This window comes from Solea senegalensis, linkage group LG2 (assembly GCF_019176455.1).
Source record: "Solea senegalensis isolate Sse05_10M linkage group LG2, IFAPA_SoseM_1, whole genome shotgun sequence".
Lineage (NCBI taxonomy): Eukaryota > Metazoa > Chordata > Actinopteri > Pleuronectiformes > Soleidae > Solea > Solea senegalensis.
Window position 1 is genome coordinate 4,688,560 of NC_058022.1, and position 24,052 is coordinate 4,712,611.

A 24,052-nucleotide genomic window follows, 5' to 3' on the forward strand; every position below is an offset into this window, starting at 1 on the left:
TGCCACGGAAACCGTAAGATCGCCATGCGTCACCAACGGTTGTATGTACAGTATATCATTAAAGACTGAAGACAAAGTTTGATCCAGCAGACAGGATCTTTTAGTGTCACTGTCCCTTTAACCTAATTGTAAACACAAAGTGTTTCCCTCTCTGTGTCCTTGCACTGTGATTTCTTTATCATTTCATGTGTTTTATACATGTTTTATTCATGTTACGTTAAGTTTTCATGATTTTTATCCTTTCACACTGACATTATTACACATTCTAACATAAATATCCTTGATTTTGTTGTTGTTTTTGAACCTCTCTACTTTTTTAGCTGCCCAAAGACAGTGCATCATTTGCAGGAAAAACACCATACATCCATATATTAAAGCAGCTCTAATCACATGATTTGTTTTCTTTCGTCCTTCCAGACACTCACGACGCAGTCCTGCGCTTCAACGCGGCGCCTACCGAGGGGTACGAGCGCGACGTGGGGAACAAAACCACCATTCGCATTATCAATTCGCAGGTGAGCGAGCGTCTGACCCCGCGTGGTGTGATGCATAGTAATGAGTCATTAATACAGATCAGATGTGCGGCGTTACTCGCTGCAACACTTGGGCTGGATTTGAATGAGATGTGAAGTGGCAAATAATGACAATGGGAGTGATTTATGAGCATTTTTCTGTCGGAAAATATGCAATTCTCTGACTGATGTCACAATTGCGGTGCGATTTGCTGTCTAATTTTCCAGCCACAGGTTAATATTTAACTGTAAAACACATTTTAAAATGATTATTTCCACCATTTATGTATATTTATACTTTTTCATTTCCATAGAACTGAACAAAGAATGTGCAAATTGCATTATTTCAGATATAAATAATAATGTTCTATTGTATAACGTCTGTACGTGAAGGTCAATATACATTCTCGTCCTCATTATTCCTGTATTGTAGTAAAAAAGAAAGACAGAAAAGATAAAGGTGGACATGTGGACCATTTGGATCAAATAAAATAATTACTCAAAATGAAACGTTAGTTGGATGAAATGAACTCAAACGGTTTAATCTCATGTGTAATTGGACGTGTTATAGTCTATGCTGCTAACATGGAGGAGGTGGTGGTGGTGGTGGGGGGGTATAAACCATACTGCAGTCAGACACCAGGGGGCGATCACATGACATTGACACATCCGCGCGTCTCTGTCGTGCAGATCTTGGCCAATCCTAAGCATCGCTTCAACACGAGCTCCATCTACAAGAACGTGACTCTGGTGGCCTGGGACCCTGCGCCGTACACCGTCGACTTACACAAGGTGTGTGTGCTCTTTTTGTTTGTTTTTAAACGTCCCCATGGCCCCGCCCCCGCGGTGTCTGTCCCTCCTGCTTCAGTCGCTGCTGCTTTCAAGTCCTCTCTTAAAACTGTCTTTTATTGGTTTGTTTTTTTTTTACGTTTTTATTTGTCAGCTGTGCTTTATAAATGAGGCTGTTTTAATAAAATCGGATGTTTTTGTTTCAGTTTTATCAAGTGACAACTTTTCAAAAGAAAATCACACTCCGTTTGACACTCGGTGAAGGTTTCGAGGGTCGAATCCCGCTTGTCTCCAGTCTCCTTCCTTGTCACGACAACAGAATTGTTCAGGTTGTTAATAATTTACATGTTCCACAAGAGATGTGTGCCCACCGGCAAAAATGATAAGTTTCTCCTCCGTTATGAGCAGAAATCTGGCCGCTGGCAAGTACGTGACATCATCCAGAGAATCTCAATAGTTTTTAATGATTTCTTTGTTGTTTTGGAGCAAAGAAACGTAGAAAGAAAAATATAATTAGTTTCATGATTTCAACGTCTGTGCGTTGACTTTTTACGTGAACCCGAGCCGAGCGACGTATTCGCGCTGCGTCCCGCGTGAACACGGCGCAGGAGTCGCCCCCTGGTGACTCGTGAGTATATTTTTCCTTCCACATTAGTGTCTTGAGGAGAAATGGAAGACTAAATAACACTTCTTATATATGTATATGGTCTGAAAACATCTTCAGTCACAAAGCGTAACCCACGTTTGCTGCCTTAAACAAACAATAACGTGGACGTCGTCTTAAATTGTTTGTATATTGATTTTTTTTCAATCTATTTGAATAAGTTCGTATTTTTTTTCAGCATTAAAACTGTGTGAAGATAATAAGCAAATCATTTGCCTGGGGTCCAGATACTGATGCTGGGTGGACCAGTTTTACAGACTGAATCTCAGTTTGTGCACAAATAATAAAAACACAGTCATTTTAAATGAGGTCTTTCCCAATGAGAATAATGAGAATAATGCTAATCACGAGTCATTCAGTCAGAAATAATCAAAATTAGACATTGATTCAGAACAGTTGGGCCCCGGCCTGTGGAATTCAAGGTCAGACGTTTGGTATCAAGCATCGCCATTGAATTCCCTGTTGTCTCTGTGAGAGACTGTCTGTCTGTCTGTCTGTCCGTGCTCTGCACTTCCTCTCGCCCGGTGTCAGCTGGGATCGCCTCCGACTCCCCCTGAGGATAATTGCTGTAGATAATGGATGGAGTGGTGGATGTTTTGGCCCATAGAAAGAAGAGTGAAAAGAGTTCCCCCCCTCCCTCCCCACGGGAAGCACTATAATAATCTCACCCACCCACCTCCCTCCCTCCCTCCCGCCTCTGTTGTGTCCACTGTCTTCTGTAATCTACGTCTTGTCCCCACCATCTGACCTCCACTTGCCCTTGAAAACGCCTCCTCTAACCTCCCGTTCTTCTCCCTCCTGTCCTCTGAGAATCGTTATTCAGGGAGTGATTTTTCAGCGATCAGGTTAATTTATTTATTTCTAAGGCCGCGGACACGTAGCCCACGCCCTCTCCAGGATTCAAATGATCCGGCTAATTTGTTGGAATATGAAAACAAATTGTTGCTTCCAGATGAGCGGCGCTGCAACCTTTAGTGGCGCCGAGGAGCCGAGACCATCGCGCCGCAGGCTTATCACCTCATTTGCACGTTTTTTTTTTCTTTTTTTTTTTCTCGAGTATCACACATTCTCTCCGAGGTGAAAAGCCCTCGTGAGCCGCTCGACTGAAGCGGCCAATCAACGCAGAGCTTTTAAGAGCGAGAGCGAGAGAGAGAGAGAGAGAAAAGAGGGTGATTAGTGAGCGTATGATGATGTGAGTAAAAACATTTTGGGTTCATTGTGAAACCGTGATGGGACCAATTAAAACGTGGTGTCCCACCAGAGGAGGTCGTTAATACAGAGCGACGGAGAGCCGAGGAAAAGCCGCGCTGCTTAAGAACAGCACGGCACAGTTCAGTTCCGCTGTGTGATTTGGAACTCGTCCACCTAAACTTGTGTTTGCAGTGTGTGGCGTGTGGAGCGGATACATGATGGATCAGTTTGAGCGTTTCTCTCAATAATTAAAACAAGTTTCTCTGAATTTTTAGCTCCTAAAATGTGAATATTTTCTTGTTTTCTTTGTTCCAAATAACAAAGAAATCATTGAAATGTGAATATTTTCTTGTTTTCTTTGCTCCAAATAACAAAGAAATCATTGAAATGTCAATATTTTCTTGTTTCTTTGCTCCAAATAACAAAGAAATCATTGAAATGTGAATATTTTCTTTTTTGCTCCAAATAACAAAGAAATCATTAAAATGTGAATATTTTCTTGTTTTCTTGGCTCCAAATAACAAAGAAATCATTAAAATGTGAATATTTTCTTGTTTTCATTGTTCAAATAACAAAGAAATCATTAAAATGTGAATATTTTTCTTGTTTTGCTCCAAAATGACAAAGAAACAATAAAATGTGAATATTTTTTTGTTTTCTTTGCTCCAAATGACAAAGAAATCATTAAAATGTGAATATTTTCTTGTTTTCTTTGCTCCAAATAACAAAGAAATCATTAAAATGTGAATATTTTCTTGTTTTCTTTACTCCAAATAACAAAGAAATCAATAAAATGTGAATATTTTCTTGTTTTCTTTGCTCCAAATAACAAAGAAATCATTAAAAAAAAATAACAATGTGAATATTTTCTTGTTTTCTTTGCTCCAAATGACAAAGAAATCATTAAAATGTGAATATTCTCTTGTTTTCTTTGCTCCAAATAACAAAGAAATCATTAAAATGTGAATATTCTCTTGTTTTCTTTGCTCCAAATAACAAAGAAATCACTGAAATGTGAATATTTTCTGGTTCCTTTGCTCCAAATAATAAATAACAAAGACTAATGTTTAGTTTTTTTGGACAAAACAAGACATTCGAGAAATCCCCATTTTCCAGGTTTTATGGACATTTTTCAACAGTAAAACTACTCGAATAATTGAGAAAATGAAAATAAACCCTGATTTTATTGATCGGACCAACACAGATATGATTGTTAAGTGTGGAGAAGTCATCTACTGAGGTGGCTGTGTCTTTCTTTAACTGAGGGAGAACACTCAAACACATGGAACAGTATTAGAGCATGTATATATATATATATATATATACATACATATAAGAAATAAATAAAATAGCATGAATTTTGAGATTAAAGTCAGAAGCCTTAACTATTAAACCAAACCTTAACCCTCAGAAAGTCATTTTAAGGGCTAACTAAACGCAAGTAACACACACACACGCCTGTGTGAACTGTTTATTGATGTCTGTCAGCAGCTCGAGCCCCTCCCTCCCCTCCCTCCCCTCCCTGGATATGCAAACAATGACTTCATGTGTTATTTGTGGTGTATGATGTTCTCTGCTCCTCTGTCATACATTAATTATGTCTGTGAATGTAAAGACTGAGTCGACGTCCAGTTCTGAGTTGTTGTTTCTTAAAGAGCAGTCATGTGTCGCTGATGTTCACAATACAGTGGATTTAAAAAGGAACATAGTCCTGCGGCTGCAGCCGGGACCTTTATTGAAGGACGCGTCTATTTTCCCTCTTAAGTGGCAAACATCGTTTACATAGTTTCCATCATGTGCTGTTCAGGAACGGCGCTCGAGACCATAACTCGTCTGTAAAATGTTTATTGACGTTGTAAATCATTTTTGAAGTGAAGGCGCTATTTTTTCCTTTCTCTGCAGTTCTTGACGAGTCACTCTGCATTTTCTCAGCGACGTGGTAACAGATCAGGATCAACTTTATTATGCTTGTGTCAAACGTGCCTGTATGCGTTTCCACTGGCGCCACTCACTAATAAACGTGCGCTAGAACGTGTCACTATAGTGTCTTACGTGATTTTCGTATTCCTGTAGCGGCCTCCGCATTAAAACCACGCACAGACAAATGCGCGGTTTCGTCGCTTCCGTGTGAGCTCGCCTTCTCTGGGATTTAGTGGAGCAGTGGGCGGGGGGGGGCGTATGCTGGGTGTCTGTGACAATTGGAGGAACTGTCTAAAAGGGGCGGAGCCAGTTTTAGATTGACAGCGTTGCAGAAACGTACACGACAGTGGAGCCTTTTCTTATGATAGAGTCCTCAGACCATTTTCATTTTGTAAATAATAACAGCATTATAGTGTCTCAGTTTTACATAATTATCGCATGTTGTTGCTGCAACTTTTCTTGGAATATTGTAGAGCTGCGACTAACGATTATTTTTATGATCGATTAATCGGTCAGTTATTTTCTCGATTCATCGTTTAATCCATAAACTATCACAAAACCTTTAAAGATGTTGATCGGTGTTCGTCAAACGTCTTGTTTTGTCCACAAACAGAAATGATTGCTTTGTTATCCAGAGCAAAGAAATAAAGAAAACACTCACATTTAAGAAGCTTCAACAATCGTCAAATAGTTGTCGATTCATTTAATAATCGATTAATAATCGATACATTGTTTCAGCTCTAGAATATTGTGATTTTTAGTGACATATTTTCACTTATCGAGGACAAACTTTCTATTGACATTTAAAGATCCACCTCTATTCGACCTCTAGTACAAATGCAACATTTATACATTTATACATATTATACACATATAATTTACATTCATACTGCATGTCATAGAATGTGGACAGTACTACGATATGTTATGTAATATGTGTGGAATATATTTTATAAATCACATTGTACTTTTACAGTTATTGCAGGTATTTGCTCACGGTCGTCTTTGAAGGTCGTCCCCGCACCGTGGACGTTGAGACCATGTCTCTGCAGGAACAAATACCACGTCCCCCTTTTTTATTTTTTATATCATCTCAATAGTTGCTCTCGCGTGATGAATAAATAAAAAATTCCATCCATCGTTCTGCACCGCGAAGGTCAAACTTTCACGTCAAGTGAATGAAATGTTGGACGTCTCCGTTGTTCTCATTCGTCCTCTTCTCGTCTCTTGCTCCACAGTGGTACGCCAGTCCCGACTACAACCTGTTTGGTCCGTATGTGGAGCACCGCAAGCTCCACCCCGACCAGCCGTTCTACATCCTTCACCCCGGCTACGTGTGGCAACTCTGGGATGTGATTCAGGGCAACACTCAGGAGAACATCCAGCCCAATCCGCCCTCATCTGGCTTCATAGGTCAGTACACACACACACACACACACACACACACACACACACACACGCCGTGAAGATGTGATGAAATGTTTATCTTCAGTATACACGGTGACATTATCACCATACAGGAGGGTTTTTTGCTTCAAAGTGCTTTTAAAGCAGCACATTCCGACAGAGGTGGTGGTGGTGGGGGTGGGGCGGGGGCAGAAATGGGACGCCGTTGTGTCAATAGCGACTTTGATGTGAAGACATTTCAGCTTCCTGTCCACCCTCACGCCGCAGCCACGTAACACAGAACATCCAATTATGGCGAGCGTGCCGTCTTAAGAGGTGGACAGCTGCTGTAACGGCCTCATATCATGATGTTTCCGCTCCTTATCGAGACTCTTTCTGCTCTCCACGTTAAAAATAAATGCTGTCTTTCTTTCTTTGTCTCCCTTCGCGGAATGGTCTGAAGGATGTAGTAGTACATTTGCTTTTCCAGGTCTTTTCGTGAGACGTGTGTGTCAATTCATAGATTTTTGTTGTCGTAGACGATGTTTGATTTATGTGACCGATGTCCTCTGATGTCTCGGAGGAGATGGTGTAATATCCGCTCCGTGCAGTAACGCTGATCAATATCCAAGTGAATGATTTTACTTGGACAAACACTGAAGTATGTGTCCCTCTCACGTTACAAGCACTCTAACCTCGCAGCTAAACAAGCCTGGGCTTAATCTTATTCATGTGACGACGGCACATTTCATAAATCTCGTAACTTACAGATCATGAAAGTGCCAGTTTCTGCTCTGCTTATTTTTTAAAAATAGCAGCAGTAAGACAATGGACATTCTCTCCTCGCATTTACTCAATAATGTCTTTCTGGAAACAATAAAATGTCAGTAAAATAGACAGAGCTGCAACTAAGAATTGTTTTCATAATGGATTCATCTGTCAATTATTTTCTCTGGTCCATAAAGTGTCAGAAAATGTTTAAAAAAATGTCGATCTGTGCTTGTGTGAAAGCAATCTGTTCTGATTGTAAGAAATCTTTCTAAATAATTGACGATTAATTGAGTAATTATCTCTAAAAATAGATAAATATTTATAATATAAAAAAATATAAAAAAATATATTTTTTTATAAAATATAAATAAATAAATAAAATTTTATTTATAATATATAAAAATAATAATATTAATAATAATTATTAATTTTATTATTAATAATAAAAAAATATATAAAAAATTTTAAATAAAAAAATAAATAATAATAATTAAATAAATAAATAAATAAATAAACTTATATTGCACTTATGACTAGCACTTCATAGTTTGTTCTACTTGAAGCTCTTACTTACTTCTAGCTCTTATTTGTACCCAAATGTTTAAATGCACTTTTGTAAGTCGCTTTGGATAAAAGCGTCTGCTAAATGACATGTAATGTAATGTAATGTAAAAAATATGACTGTGCCCTCCGTCACCTGCAGGTGTCGCCACTGCTGTCTCAGCCCATAATAGCCGTATGGCGCTTTTCCACCACATGGTCCCGGGCCCAGCTCGTCTCGACGCGTTACTATAGTACCTCCTTAATGTGGGCGGAGTCATCACAGCACGGCTGCATGAAACTGCTGTGACACAAATAGCGGCAAGGGTCGTGATTCGGCTCACGACCGCCGGCTTTCAACAGTGCTGTCGCTAAATACGCCAGACTCCTCTGTTAAATGTCGAGATTTTAGACATTTCCTTTGCTAAATGTTGGAGATTAACGCACGTTTTCTTGAAAACGAACGTTAAAAGCCTCAAATTAAAACAAAAACGCTAAGACGTCATATTGCCCGTGTCGTTATTGATTAAATTCAAATGTCACCGTGTTCTCTGCAGGAGCCTTTCCTCGTGTAATCTCGTTATGTTCCGCTTCAAGTGCTGTCGATTCATTCTCATTACACAATGTGTAATACGTATAAATTAATTTTGACCCCGCTGTATGTCAGGTTCACACCCCCCTCCCTCTTTAATGTCAAAAACCTTTTGTTTTAGTTTCTTTACACTGTCATTTGGATATAATTCCTAAAAATGACGACGGGTTTAGAGCGAGTGTATTCACCGTGCTTTATATTCAGCAGGAAATGAAGAGGCAGCAGCGAGTATCAGTATCTCTGACGCGTCGACATGTTAAATGGCGGCTGCTGTAACCGTCCGTCCCTCTCTCTGATGAAATGCAGTCATTACAGCGACAGTGACAGAGCGCAGGAAACTGACGCCAGTTTTTCTCTCTCTCCACAGAATCCAAATCAGTCTCACTTTCAAATTGGTGTCACGGGCTACTTCATTTTCTGTGCTTATGAAAACTGAATAGCAGGAAGAAAACAATTATCGCAATACGATGTCGAAAAAAATATCATTTTAGATGAATTACTGTCTTGATCAATCCACGTCGTATTCTACAGACTGAAGAGAACATCTGTGAGAAACACAGATCACACCGTAAATCATTTGAAATGTGTGGGAGGGTTTTCTTTTTTTAATGAAAATAAAAATAATGTTGACCATTCCCTCTAATAATCACGAATCATATCACAAACCCAATTGGATATTTAATTCAGAATCGTTCAGCCCTACTCTATAGCTCTTATTGCTTCTATTATTACTATTTTCTTTCTATTTCTGTTACTATTTCTCTTTAAATTGGGCATTTATGTCGAGGGAGTCAAACTCAAATGGTGTTGGTGGCCAATGAGCATCTAGTCTGGTCAGCCCGGGGGGGTCATCAACCATTACTTGATTTACTCAAACGAAATAAATAGTCAACTTTGATAATCAGTTACTCGGTTTGAGTAAGTTTTCAGATTTTTCAGTTTCTTAAATTTGAATATTTTCTGGTTTCTTTGCTCCATGTGACAAAGCAATCATTTCATCTGAGAACATCATCACTTTGAGGTTTTGGGAAACTAGTAATCAATGAATCAAAAGGTCAGTGGTCGAGTAAGAGGACAGTCAATGTCTGTCGATTCTGCTGCTTTCCCTAAACCCTTACCGCAACCTTAAGTCCTGAAAAAGCCAATTTAAGGGCTAACGGAACAAAATATCCTCACTCTGTGTGGTTTGTAAGTTTTGTTTGGTCCTCACAAAGATACACATACAAGAACACACACACACATACACAGCGGACCCATGTTTTTGGTTGTTATTTATTTTCAAGGACCTTTGCATGATTGGGAGGGGAGGGGGGACGACGACAGGTGGACTGTGGGTAATCAGGAAACATCTGAAAACATCAGGCGCCAAACACAAAAGAAACAAACATGCGACAGAAAACGGAGCCACACAAACAAAGGAACCGAAATTGAAGGTCACATGCAGACCATAATATGCACTGGGATATTTACAGTGAGAGCAGAACAGTGGAGGAAAGAGGAAGAAGAGACAAAAGTCAAACGACATGAACATCGATCCACTTAAACACCGTCTTGCAGCGCTAATCTACCACTGACCGCGTTTACAGCAACACAATGACGGAGACGCAGAATTGACGGAAAAGGTTTTTGCTTTGCAGAGTAAAAACAGGTTAGAAATAATAATAATAATAATAACAATAATTATTAATGATAATAATAATAACAGAGGGTGCTCCACTGATCAAAAGACATCATGTGCAGAGTCTGTACAACACAACACAAGCGCACACTCAATAATTTACTGTTTAAAATGCATCAGGGGTTTGGAGTCCACATTTCACTGTAGTTCACATTGTTATGGGGTTTATTCGTTCGCTCCGAGGGTTCCCCCGCGCGCCTCAGGTTTTGGCCACCGGGGGCGTGGTCCTCTTGGTGCCCGGCGTGCTGCTGCACGGGTTGAGGGTGGTGGAGATCTGGGCGGTGCACGCCACCGTGTTGCTGCAGACGCGGCGGTGCAGCTGGATCACCGTCGTCTTGGAAGCGAGGGAGGTGTTGCCGTAGTCCGACGACCAGTGGGGGCAGCGGAACAGGGTCAGGAAACATTTGTAGAACTGGGATGGAGAATAATTATCATTTTAGTCTGACTGAAACTGGATTCTTCAAGGTTGGATTAACACCTAGAATAGAGGAAAGTACCTTAAAGGGATACTTGAGTAAAAGTACAAGTATCTTACAGGATCTAAATGACTTTGGCAGAAGCTGAACTCACTTTTTTATAAGTAAAAAAGTCTTAAAGTATACGACATTTACTGAACTTAAATATCGAAAGTCATTTTCTGATAATAAAAGTGAGGCGCTAGGATTTTAACTGGATTGTTGTGGGTTCAATTCCTGGCTCTGCCTTGAGCAAGACACTTAACCCCACATCTGTATAAATACAGACCATAATAACAACTCTTCTTCTTCTTCCGATTTTATTTGGTGGTAGCGAGTAACAAAAACAGGTCGAGAAAAATGTAGTGGAGTAAAAGTAAGAGTTGCTAAAAACTACAAATAACAAAGTAAAGTACAGATAAGTGAATTTTGTACCCAAGTGTCCTTGAGCAAGACACAACCCCACGTCTATATAAATACAGACCATAATCCCAAGTCTTCTTCTTCTTCTTTTGATTTTATTTGGTGGTAACAAGTAACAAAGGCAGTTAGAGGAAAATGTAGTGGGGTAAAAGTAAGAGTTGCTAAAACTGCAAATAACAAAGTAGTACAACAACGCTGAGGTTCTAAAGGTTCTGTTGTCAGTGGAAACGCAAACCGTACCGTACTGGAACAGAACAGAACGCAGCTCATGCTCGACTTGCGTTAGCACAGAAACAATGCTACATTGGATTTGTGCTAAATGGAAATAATTGCACACTTCATGGAGCGCAGAGAGACACAGAATGGAGACAGACGGGCTACAGTTGTTGTGGTCTGGGATGTAACAGACCTGAGACCACATAGCATAGTTCGGGTAATCGAATTCGACCGAGACAAGAACAGAAGTCTTAATTACACCGCGTAGTTAACTGTGCATGAAAAACCTCCCATTATGTCGACTGGCCTTGCAGGGAGGGAGGGAGGGAGGGAGAGAGAGACTGGAGGCAAAAGTCTGCTCAGAGTTCGATTAGGCAGAAGAAATCTTCCCTTAGTGCACTTTCATGTCTTCAGAGTCAACAGGTAGTGAGGTTTAAGGAGAGAATGGTCCTTCTAATGGCTTATTGCACCAGCACAGAAGAGGAAGTGGCCTCTCACACTCGCAGGTCATTAAACACATTACGCTGAGAGGTCTGAAAGCGCTGTGAAACACACATGCAGTCACTCCTGTTCTGTCTGTGTTCCCGGAGAGAACGAGAGGCGCGGTGTGTCACGCGGGTCTCATTTCTGTGGAAAAATCACTTTTCAAAATTCACTTTTTTTTTACTTTTTCCCCCTTTTCAAACTTTTTTTTTTTTATGACATAAACGTACAAAACTGGTCCAGAAGTAGAACACAAATATTATCAGTGAAGCCGGTATTTTAGTATAACGTGTCTGATGGATTTAGCAGAAAGACATGTTTGGTTTTCCGTATACAAGCTACAAGTTACGTAGCTTTAAATATTTCCTCGCTGGCGTTAAAAGCCGTCACGGGGGTTAGCTGTGATGAAAGGGGAACACACGTCCATTAACCTCCACGGTTATACAAATGGAAGGAGCCGCTCGAGCGTTGAAGAATGAGCTGGTTTTCTCCCCTGCAGTGATTTAAATGTAATGGCCTCATTCAGCATGTGCCGCTTGTGCTTAGTGAAAGGTATTTATCAGTAAAACTCTCCCACGGCTCACGGTCGATGGCCGCAGCGCCGACGAAGCACTTCTCAAGTACAAATGTGATAATAGGTGCGAATGTGAAGTTCAGTCCAGTGCTGGAAAGAAGGAACATACGTACATGTTCAGGAGGAAATGCCTCTTTTTAGATAAGGGCTGAAAAAGAAAAACAGACCTGAATACATAATATATGAAGGCGGCGAGTTTCTGCCGCCTCAGCGGATCCTGCACGGCATCGTTTCGTACGCGCCGCGAACCGAGGGAGATTAAAGTCTCCCGACGTACATTTAGTCACCTTTTGTTACAGTTCACCTTCCTCTCAACTCTTCTGCTTCTGCATCGTTCATGTTTAATAATAATAATAAATAATACTACATCAAATGTGTATGTAGGTATTGTGGGTATGAACGTTTGGCTAAAAGGAACCAGGAGTTTGACCACTTTTTTTTTCTCTAAACGACGTAAAAACCTGAGCTTTACTTTTCAATACAGGTGTGGAGGAAAAAGAAAAGGTTTCTCAAATTTAAAAGCATTTTACTTCTATTTTCCGTGCACAGATTGAAAATTAGTTTTTTGTTGTTTTTTTTGTTAATAAATTAAATGATCAAAACATTCATGTCGTCAAATTTTGTTAATTTGTGTCCTTCTCATCACCATAACTCCTACACTGTTTGTGAAGCAGAGAAATAGAGCTTTAATTGCGCCCATATACTTGTCATTACGGTAGCTCTCAGGACTCCCGACCGTCACGATCACACACGAGTGAAAGTTGTCTTTGGGGGAAAAAGGAGCAGAAAAACTCACTCATTGAACATTTTTCTGAAAATTCGACAGCCATGCCGTGTATTATTTATCGGTGAATGTCAAATCTCTAGTGTAAAGCAGCTTTGAGGAGGTCTTCAAGACCAGAGAAGTTACCATTTACTTCTTTACCCTGGATTGACAGTGTGGCACAGAAATGTCAGTCGCTGAACCTTTACATGATTTGAAGTCTTTCTGCTGTTAACCGTTTCCTTCCCTCCTCTCTCTCTCTCTCTCTCTCTCTCTCCGTGTGACACTGCAGGCATCCTCCTGATGATGACGCTCTGCGACCAAGTCCACGTCTACGAGTACATTCCCTCCATGAGGCAGACGGACCTGTGCCACTACCACGAGCGCTACTACGACGCGGCGTGCACGCTGGGCGCCTACCATCCTCTCCTGTACGAGAAGAACCTGGTCCAGCGGATCAACACGGGCCCCGAGAGTGACCTGAGGAGGAAGGGCCGCGTCACCCTGCCGGGCTTCGGCACCGTCAACTGTGACATCTGAGAAACATGGAAACCTGACTGTGTTCACACTCGACATGACGCAAACGCACTGGGCCTTTTCCCCGCCCGCCCCCCCCGCCGCCGCTGGCTGACTGAGGGAGAGGTGCAATAAAGCCGCTGGAGACGCGAAGCCTGAAAACAACAAGCTCCGGATCAGACCCATGAAGAACATAAGCCATACTCCTGGAGGGGAGGGATCAGTGCGGAGGCTTCTGTAGGAACTTGTTCTTCATCAAGATGGTTTAACCAGACCGGAGACGTCCAGGAAACGTCTCCAACGTAGATGAAAAAGGAAAAAAAAAGAAGTTTCTCTCTGCTTTAGCTGAGCCACGTTAGCTGTGGAGCTGACTAGGGTAGCAACACGTCCGTGTTTTTAGGTAGACATGTGACTTTTCAATAACTGGGTGTGTTTCGACCGTGTACAATGTGTGTTTTTCAAATAGTACGGAGTGGGTTCTCCACTAAAGGGAAATATCCACTTGTCACAGTGGATATCTGTGATTTCAATTTCATTTTTTCCCCCTCTCTCGCTGGTGCCGGCGCTCCTCTCCGACTCCTCTGATGAGATCAGACACTTGTGTCGAGGGTTTTAATTCCACGCTACTGATATCACGATAGCTCTCCTGCGAACTCGCAATCACCAGGTAGTTGCTGCTTGTTCACATGGTTCTGTAAAGAGTATAGACTTTCTTTCTTTCTTTCTGTCTTTTTTTACTGAGGGGTAAAGTAAACGGGGCCAAAACGGAGCGTCAGAGCTCACCGGTGCTCAGAGCAGCCGTATTCCTGTGCCTACTGCTCGGCTGAATGCTTCCCTCGTGACTGTTTGGACACACACTGTGGGGCGGGGCGGGGCGGCAGTCGCCTGTAGAGTTTGGCTCGATCTGTTGCGTGTTTGCCGGGGGGGGGGGCGAGGTTTGGGGTTTCCCACCATTGTCTGCTCACTCTTTATTGAATGTAATTTCACCACTGTGTGGCCACAAGGAGCTTCGATCACTGCAGCGCCGTCTCCTCAGTGCAGGATTATTCCTTCTGTCATGTAACTTACTGCTGTAATCGTCTCATATTTCCCCCCCCCGAATCCTCGGATATTGGTTTGTGGCCGAGTGGAGATGAGTACAGAGGAGAGGAATTTAAATTTGCTTTGTCTGGGGAGCATTTATTTATGTTTACAGGAGAATTAGGGCCACATCTGCGACAAGCTCTGGAGGTCGGCTGGTGTTTTCTGCTGCAGATAGAAGCGGTCGGTGGAAAATCTTGCCTAAATCAGAGATTTTTTACTACTAGTTGTGCTATTTTAACAAAATGTGCTCGTGCCATTGGTTTGTGGTTTTGATATAAGATGTGAAAAACGTGCTCGGACAGAAACGTTACTGTGAATTGTCTTATGAATAACGGAAGAGGATGGCTTATCGTCGCGTTCGTTAGAGTAGTGCGCGCGTAGATGATTCTGGGGTTGGTATCATCCAAAAAAATCTGTCAGTAATAGTACAAAATAAAAAAAACCCTCCTTCCTGTCGTGTTATTTTATATTAAAAAAAAAACGGACATAACTGTATATCATGATGACATTCTTTTCTTTTAGTTTATTTGTCCTTCGATAGTGAAATAAAAGGAATAATCCGATAATTCAGTGAATTACACGCGTGGCAAAAGTACTTCATCACATTGATGCAAAAAAAAAAAAATTAGAAATCCTGCAAAAATTCCCGAGTATCGCCAAAAAAATAAGAAGCAGATTTGCAGCATCTTCCACGACTACCTGAAGATACTGAAGATGCAGTAGGAGCGGTACAGACGTACAACATGACGCCACAGTGTATGCTGTACTTCTGTGCGTATACTGTATATACATGTGTATATTATTATCATTATTATTATTGTTGTTATTAAGGCATTCATTAGGCCTGATTCACACCGTCCTGTCATGTTTTCAGTGCCCATATTTACAGATTAGAGCGTCGGTCTCAAACTCAGAAGACCTAATCTGGACATGAGCCATACAAGGTTTATATTTCAGACTCACACTATGGATCCCAAGTGGGTTTTCCCGTTGGCGGCTCCAGCCGTGTTTGGGCCCGTTGCCTATAGAACCATATGGGACCTGCATGATTTGCCTACTAAGTGCAAGTGCACTTACCAGGCTGGGTACTAAGGCTTGAAGTGGGCAAACACAGATGGACAAACCCGCTTGGGGCCCATATCGGCAGCCCCAATATAATCCTTATGGGGCCCACATTAACATGCTGGTTGTGGTCGAGGGGAAAAAAAAGTGTAAAATGATGTCATGGTAACGCAATAAAAGTATCGTAGGTATTTCCCAGCATGCAACACAATAAGTGTCTGTGTTGATATGGAAGAATATACAGTTAAGAAAATAGAGTGGAATTAATCTGTGATGAAAGAGAACAAACATCATTTTAACTTGATAAGAAGTGGCGGGCCACATGAAATCGATTGGAGGGCCACACGTGGGCCGCGGGCCACGAGTTTGATTGCACGTTTCATGCTTCATTGGTTTTTTTTAAATAAAATGTGGCGTCTTGCCCGTTTTTCCACGCACGGTTTTCCGGCAAACGTGAAATATCACACTTCGTTAGAAGCTGTGAGGATTTCATCCGAGTCCGAGCAAAAACGAAGACTTGAAAGTCTCACAAACCCGCGTGAGACGCAGCAGCGGCGCACGCGCCACGCGTTTCTGTCTCACTGACGTTTGATATCCAGCCCCAGTCTCAGGTTTTAGAGGATTAGGCTTTTGTGAGCATGTCTTTGAGAAGGAGAGGGGAAAAAAAACCGGAGGTTCAAAGAGTCATTTTCAGGTTTTGACATAATAACTAAATGTGTTTAGTGCTTGTGATTGTAACACACTGAAGGTGCGTTTAAAAAAAAAAAACCCCGGGACATTATTGTTACTGTACATGCGTGTTTCTAATAACTTTAGCAGACGCACAGCAGAGCATGCACGTGGAGATCAGGGCTAAGAGTCTGAAACTGTCTGTGCTGTGACTGTGCCGACCATCGCCATCCATGTTGTGGGAGGAGATTGTACTATATATTGTTTTTCATTAAATGGTGTTATTAAGGATTTCAATGCATGATTGTGTGTGTGGGGGAGGGGGGAAGGGGGGGAATCAGATCTTTGGCGGCAACCTGAGTGAGCGTGAATCCCCCGCGGTATCGTTGTCTCCGTTTGTGGCGCCAAATTCCGCCTCTTTAATTAAAGTCTTGGACCTCTCTCTCTCTCTGTGTCTCGGTGCTGCCGCCTGCTTATGGGTGGCACATAACTTGAGTTTAAAGCAACCTTTTTATTGCCAGTTTTTAATTCAGGACGTTGTTGTGACACTGACACAACAGTGAGGTGAGAAAACGCGTTCGGAGACACTGGATTACATTTTTAATTCTTTATTTCTTTGCCTCCGTCTCTCTGCTCTTCACGTGTGAGGCCTATTTTTTTCCTCCCATGCGTTGTTTTTATTCGATATTGTGGGAATGGCTGCATCGCACACTGCCTCCGAAGGATGGTTTATTTGTTTAGTTTAACCTACAGTTCCCCCGGCGTGAGGAAGTGAGGAAAGAAAGAAGACGCATCCACACCTGAACACACTTAGTGAAGAGTGAAGGTTGTGTTTCACTCTCAAACAGCCTTAGGGTGTTCTTCTTGACTTTGATTTGTCAGTGAATTCTCTTCTTCTTACTTGAATTAATATTTTAAAAAAAATGAAAGAAAAGAAACCATTTGTATGATTTCAGCTGTTGTAATTTGTCTTTTTTTACCGTGTAAATAAAGTTGTCGCTCATGTCAATCTCCGTAATGTCCTTCTTTTTTTTTAAATAAAATATATATATATACATATATGTATATATATATATATATATGTATATATGTATGTATGTATATATGTATGTATGTATATATATATATATATATATTCCAAACTCACCTGTTTATTCATAAGTATATAAATGATGGGGTTGATGACTGTGCTGCTCTTGGCCAGCAGCGACGGCACCACGCTGGCCACAGGGCTGATGATGTTGGGCGGACCGAACGTCGCCATCATGGCCACCACGCCGTACGGCATCCAGCAGAGCAGGTAGCAGAGGGCCGTGGTCAGCACCATGAACAGGATGTGGTACTCTCTCCTGCGCGCCGCCGTCTTCCGGACCTTACCCACCTGTGGATGAGAGGGGCGGAGTTTGTCTTTCAGGGAAACGCTGTAGCAATCGAATTGTATTTGGAAATATGTCACAGTTTGGCTCATATGAACAAATATATATGAACATATGAACTCATTTATGAACAAAAATGGGTCTAATTTTGTGACTTCTGTACAACGATCGCTAATTTATTGCACGGCAAAAAAAAACATATAAGCGATATAAAATGAATCACAACTTTGACGGAAAAAAACTGCATTATTGTTAAAACCTGAATATGTGACCTATAAACACACACACACACACACACACACACACACACAATGTTCATATAAGGAGTTGTGTATTATTCCCTATGTCAAGTTACCATGGGTTCACCTAAAGGGTAAGACAGCTGATGATCGTCGTGTGTTGTAGACTGTAGAGTCGGTATGTCCAGAGTTAGTTTTCTAATCAAACCACCTGTCGTGAAATTGGAAAGGGGTAAGAAACGTAAAGATAATTCAAATGAATTATCAAATTGTTTTGTTGTGTAGATTAGAAGCAGTGGACATATTTAACTCATGATATTATGTACATAATGTGACCTGGATACTGGTTTTCCACAGTTACTCCACTCTTTTACATGAATTATATATATATATATATATATATATATATATATATATATATATATATATATACATATATATATATATAGATATAGATATATATATATAGTCTTTTTGCAGACAACACATATGCCAAATAATTGTCTTTCCTCTGTGTTTGTTTCCACATCAGTCACAGGTTGTGTTTCTATTTCCAGTCCCACTGCCGCACACACTTTACATCACAGTTGACGTTTGCACATAAAAATGTCTCGACTGTGGAAAAACCTTCATAGATTACTAATGTTGTTGTTGGCGTAGTTCTCAGGCAGTTTAAAGGTGAGACTGCAGACCCCTCCCCTTTACTCAGGAATGACAGGAAACTACGGTGGCCTTCACAAACCAGAAAGGATTTTATTGGGTTACAAGTTTCCTTGTTCTTCCTTCCTTTAGTTCCACTTCCTGTCCTGATAATCTGCCCCACCCTGATGGGATTCACCTGTGATTGATTGCTCCAGCCTCCCCAGTGGATTAAAGTCTTTTTTTTGTTTTGTTTTTGTCTCTTGTGTGGCAAACCAAAAAGCAGGGACTTACAGTCATCTCAAGGAGAAGTGACACGGTTTATGGATCAGAACAGCGGTGCTGCCTGGAGTGAGGGATGAGCGGAGGCTGTCGATTGTTGCGTAAGTGGAAATGTATTGACTGCAGACACCGGCTGTGGAACATCTCTGCATGCCTGTAACGGCTTAGTGGAAATAGAGAAACAGAGACTGTGCCGCAGTCCTTTTCTGTGCAGAGCTCTAGTGATTGTCTCTGCAGTTGTTCTGGGCTCTTTAGACTCGTGTCTCACCAGTTTGTCTTTCCACAGTCTTCGTCTGTATTGTGTGGCTCTGAAACTGATCTTTGGCCTGATGCTTTCTCAAGTGACTGCTCAAACCCGTACTGTGTGAATAATATTAAAAATCAGTTTTAACTTGATTCTAATATTAAGTTTTGAGCATTACCAGGTCTTTTGGGATAATTTGAATCAAATTAGAGAAGTATCCAAAATGAATACTCGGATGTTTGGAAAAGGCTGTGTTTAAATAAGCTTTAGATCTGTTTAACAGCACTTGGAAATGCCTTTTTGGGCTAATAATTTCATCCTCAACTGTAGTCGCTTGTTGAGCTTGTAGTGACGACATGAAAAGTCATTTGCTCTGGGAATGCACACACCAATAAACACACCAATATCTGCTTATATGACTAATGACTACAGCAGTAGGAGGAAGAGGCTGCAAACTGAAGTACAAAATGAAGAAGATTTATATGTTAGGGAAAAGTATTAGGGCCACAAATAAAATAAAATAAAATAAAATAAAATAAAATAAAATAATTGAAAGAAAGCAAAATAAATACAACAGCATTAAGTCAGAATTGTGAGATTAAAGTCAGAATTGTGAGATTAAAGATTAAAATGAGAATTATGAGATTAAAATCAGAATGCTGAGTTAAAAGTCAGAATTATGAGATTAAAGTCAGAATTGTAAGGAAAAAGTCAGAAATATGATTTTATAGTCAGAATTCTGAGATTTAAGAATTTAAAACTCAGAATTCTTCATCTCAGAATTTAAAAATCAGAATTCTTAATCTCAAAATATAAAAGTCAGTATTCTTAATCTCAGAATATAAAAGTCAGAATTCTTAATATCAAAATATAGAAGTCAGTATTCTTAATCTCAGAATATAAAAGTCAGAATTCTTAATATCAAAATATAGAAGTCAGAATTCTCAATCTTAGAATATAAAAATCAGAATTCTTAATCTCAAAATATAAAACTCAGAATTCTTAATCTCAGAATTTAAAACTCAGAATTCTTAATCTCAAAATATAGGAGTCAGAATTCTTAATCTTACAATTTAAAAGTCAGAATTCTTAATCTCAGAAGACTGACATAATCCTGACAGTAAAATTTGACTCTTCTAAGAATCATTTCACTCAGTCAGAAGCTTCTCTTTACATGATTTGAGTTGAAAAGGCTGCTCTTTTAAAGAAAGGTGTGAGTGTGTGTGCACAGGGAAATCAATCCCCCTTCAGATAATAGCACAATCATTGCAATCTCAGTAAAAAAAATCAACAGCATTAAAAAGCTACAAAGATGAGGTGTAATTAATCGAGCTGCTGCCATTTCCTGGGTGAATTTTGATCTTCGTAAGAAAAGGTACAGTGTAATTCTTTCACTGCCTTCAAATGGAGCGTGTGAGGTTGCGATGGGAATTCATGTCAGCGACGAGAACCCTGCTGACATGTAAGAGCAACGTTTCCCTCTCCCTACTTAACCACTCACTCAACCTTTTCCTTCTTATGTCACAACCACAAGCTCACATCGATCCGTGTCCGCCGTCGCCATCGCAGCTCCCTCTGCCCTTCACTTCCACCTCGTACGCGACGTCTGACACAACTGTTACCCACGTATCCAAGCAACTGGTCCACTGGTGACTCACTGATTTGAGGCTGGACTCCAACACATGATTGCAATCAGATGATGTAACCTCAGCTGTTTCTGCTCAAATAATGGCCTTAATTTTACTGGACGTTGTGGTCATACTGACTGCATGCATGACATTTGGAACTTCTGAGTCCTTCAAGGTTGACAGTTCAGTGGGTGTGAAAGACCGCTCACAAAAGACTAGAAAAGCTCTATATTAATACAGACCATAATACCAAATCTTCTTCTTCTTTTGATTTTATTTGGTAATAACGAGAAACAAAGATAGTTAATTAAAAGCTGTTAAAAATGAATAACGTTTTATCTATTCTAAATGTCCCTTGATTTCTTTTTGTCCCATTATTTTTTCTTTATTGAGACAATATCTCTGTCACCCTGCATATTTTGAGTTCTTCCTCTTATTGTGAGAGCTGCACAATAATTAAAGGATGTGTATCACCCTACAGTGCTGTGAATAAAGTGCCGTCCCATGGTTTAACGTGTTGTTGCCGTAATGAGCTAATGCTAGCTAAAGGAGCTAACTATGGAACTATGGTTCGGGGGTCTGCCAGCTTGGTTGCTAACACTGCATACATCATTACTTGGACGTGGGGAGCGTGTCGAGAAATGATCCAGGCTGCGTTGGATACGGAGAAGCGCACAGCGCTCGCCATCCACTCAAAACCTAACGTTAGCCCAAACAAATGTGGCGTGCAGCGTGCCTGTTGCATTGGGTCCAGTCTAGCTAGCTCCGGTGTGGTGGTGTTGTAGTTTTTCTAACGTTACTAGTTGTTGCAACAACGTGTGGAAAAAAACCCAACAAAGTTTGCTCGGCCAAAAAGAACGTTAATCTCGCGATGAAAACATTGACGCCGTCAAAATGGGTTTGCGTTGACGCCGTCGAAATGGGTTTGTGTTAACGCCGCTAATAGCGCGTTAAACTGACAGCACGGATAAATAACAAAGAAAAGTACAGATATGTGAATGTTGTCGTTAAGTACGGTAACAAAGTATTTGTACTCCGTTACGTTACAACGTGTATATTCTACGCGCGATTTCACGTCTCGGTGATCCGGTCGCACTCGTTCAACATTGGTACAGGAGTCAAATAAATTGGCCTTCAAACACATTCAATAAACCGGAGTGCGACAGAAACGATGAATTAAAGAAGCTTTAAATAATATTTAATAATATTTATTTAGATGTGTCTGGTTGTCTGCGGTCGAGTCTTACACGAGGCTGACTCCACTTTTTCTGCAGGAGATAAGGAGTCACAAGCTCACAAAGAACAACAAATCCGCTGCAGTGGGAACATGAGGAAAATAGATTTTAACCAAAGGGCTCACTGCCATAAAAAGCTAGCACCTTTTTTTTTTTCCATCTTTTTCTCACTGGAAATTTGCAACCCCCTCCCACAGTCATCACTATTTTGTATCACAGCACACAGGAGTTGTTGTTCCACAGCTGTTAGTTCAAATGTGGTATTTTGTGACTTGAGTGTTTGGAATCCTTTTGTTTAATTCGACCTTGGTGACAAAAAAACACAAACCAAGCAGCTGTGAAATACTTTGTTGTGGGAGAGCGAGGGAAAAAATGTGGTCTAATGGTGTAGATTAAGATTTAGAGTCATGTGTTATGTGCCTGCTTTCCACAGTCCGGGAACCTGTATACGCAGTACACCTGCGTCAGTACGTCATACGACCATACAAAAAGAAATGATTTAAAGTGCAGCTTTGTTTGTGCAGAGAAAAAGCTCTGAGGAGTTAGTAAAACATTGCGCACACAGGAATCCTTTTATGCTCCGAATGAGTCAGAAAAAGCATTATGCTAAAAAATGTTTGAAACAATGTGAACCTGGTTTAAAAACAACTGAGGACCATGAGAGAAGTGACCTTTCTAAAGTAATGTAAGAGGCTTTATGTTTGTTCAAATGGAAGAAATACTTTGGTAAAAAAGTTACGTTCTTAATAACCGTAACCCTTAATGTTAACGATTTCTTGATCTAGCACGGCGTTAATTTATTATGGTAAAGAATGAATGTACATGTACACTCACGGGCAACCTAATGAAGTGGCAGCTGCAGCATGTTGTGCATTCAAAGACGGTTTTCTGAATGTCTTTGGTTGCAGCGAGTGGTGATTAGCTTATGCTTAGAAGGGAGGGCGTAGTTCGTTAGGTACTATGTTTATTTGCCACCACTTTGTGCCATCGTCGATCGTAACCATGGCCTCAACGCAACAGGAAGTCGCAACAGAGCAATTAATCCACCTTTTTTTTTTTTTTGTGCAATTTTCAAATCGTAGCAATGTTTGTTAAAGTCAAAACGAGTGTGGAACATCTTTGCTTCTCACAGATCTGCACAAATGTCACACAGTCAATCATTTTAAACGTGTTTATCGAATGAAAATGAGAATAATAATGATGTAAAAAAAAGAATTACCGTAATTAGAAATCTTTTGACCCCACTCTATTGCTGTTATTGGTTCTATTATTACTATTTTGCATCTTTTACTTGGGTCTCTCTTTAAACTGAGCATTTAGTGTCAAACTCAAATGACTTGTGGGCCAATGAGCATCTACTTTATGAGCATCATATTGTTAGAATGTCCTGTAACTAAGTGTTTTTGCGCCATTTTTAGACACGGCTGCCGCGGGGTTTTAAAAGGTAGTAAAAGGCAGTAAATTAAATTAGGCCAAATTAAAGCCAGTATAAAGTAGTAAAAAGTAGTAAACGTCATCTGACGAGGTAGTAAATTTTCGAACCCCAATCCAACTGGATTTGCGTTTCAACTGCGTTTTCCAATTAATTTTACTTACGTGAAGGCCGGTTAGGCCAGTAACTGGCAACAGCAGAGAGGCGTATTGCAGTGCCTGCAAAAAGACCATTAATATTACCTGGATGGGGGTGAAGGCGGTCAAATCGCATATGGAGTCTGCCAGTCACCGAGCCAGGATGCGGGGACATAGCGCGCAGCTACCGCTGTCGCTGTTTTGCGCTAGCACGACTGCTAGCTCTACGCCCTCAACACATGGAACTGTTACTTTTTGACATTAAGTAAAACCTATGGACCAAGGCTGGTTGGGACATCTTGATTAATCCAACTCCTATGTTAGAGTTCCCTCTTACTTCAATGTAGCTCTCTCGCTGGCCCTAACACAAACACTCACATACACCTTCAAAGCCTCTCTCTCTCCCCCTTTCTCTTTCTCTCTGGTTCTCTGTATATATGTATGTATGTGTGTGTGTATATATATATATATATATATATATATATATATATATATATATATATTTACTTTAAGCTGCTACAGTTGAAGCTTGAAGTCGTGCTGGTAGTAAAAA

At 40.6% G+C, this 24,052-nt stretch overlaps 2 protein-coding genes across 6 annotated transcripts in view; one reads left to right on the forward strand and one right to left on the reverse strand.

Moving 5' to 3' along the window:
* Positions 1–17,296, forward strand: part of st6gal2a (ST6 beta-galactosamide alpha-2,6-sialyltranferase 2a) — a 59,630-nt gene extending 42,334 nt beyond the window's left edge. For all 5 annotated transcript variants that reach the window (XM_044017251.1, XM_044017279.1, XM_044017266.1 and 2 more), the window contains exons 4-7: positions 418–515; positions 1,203–1,304; positions 6,315–6,489; positions 13,250–17,296. In XM_044017251.1, coding sequence (XP_043873186.1) covers positions 418–515; positions 1,203–1,304; positions 6,315–6,489; positions 13,250–13,497 — 623 coding nt within the window. In that variant the 3' untranslated portion in view covers positions 13,498–17,296. The remainder of the gene's footprint in view (positions 1–417; positions 516–1,202; positions 1,305–6,314; positions 6,490–13,249) is intronic.
* The window catches only part of tmtops2b (teleost multiple tissue opsin 2b), a 32,095-nt gene continuing 17,671 nt past the window's right edge, over positions 9,629–24,052 (reverse strand). Inside the window, exons 3-4 of the mRNA XM_044017291.1 lie at positions 17,435–17,668; positions 9,629–10,455 (exon numbers count right to left, since the gene is read on the reverse strand). Coding sequence (XP_043873226.1) covers positions 10,243–10,455; positions 17,435–17,668 — 447 coding nt within the window. The 3' untranslated portion in view covers positions 9,629–10,242. The remainder of the gene's footprint in view (positions 10,456–17,434; positions 17,669–24,052) is intronic.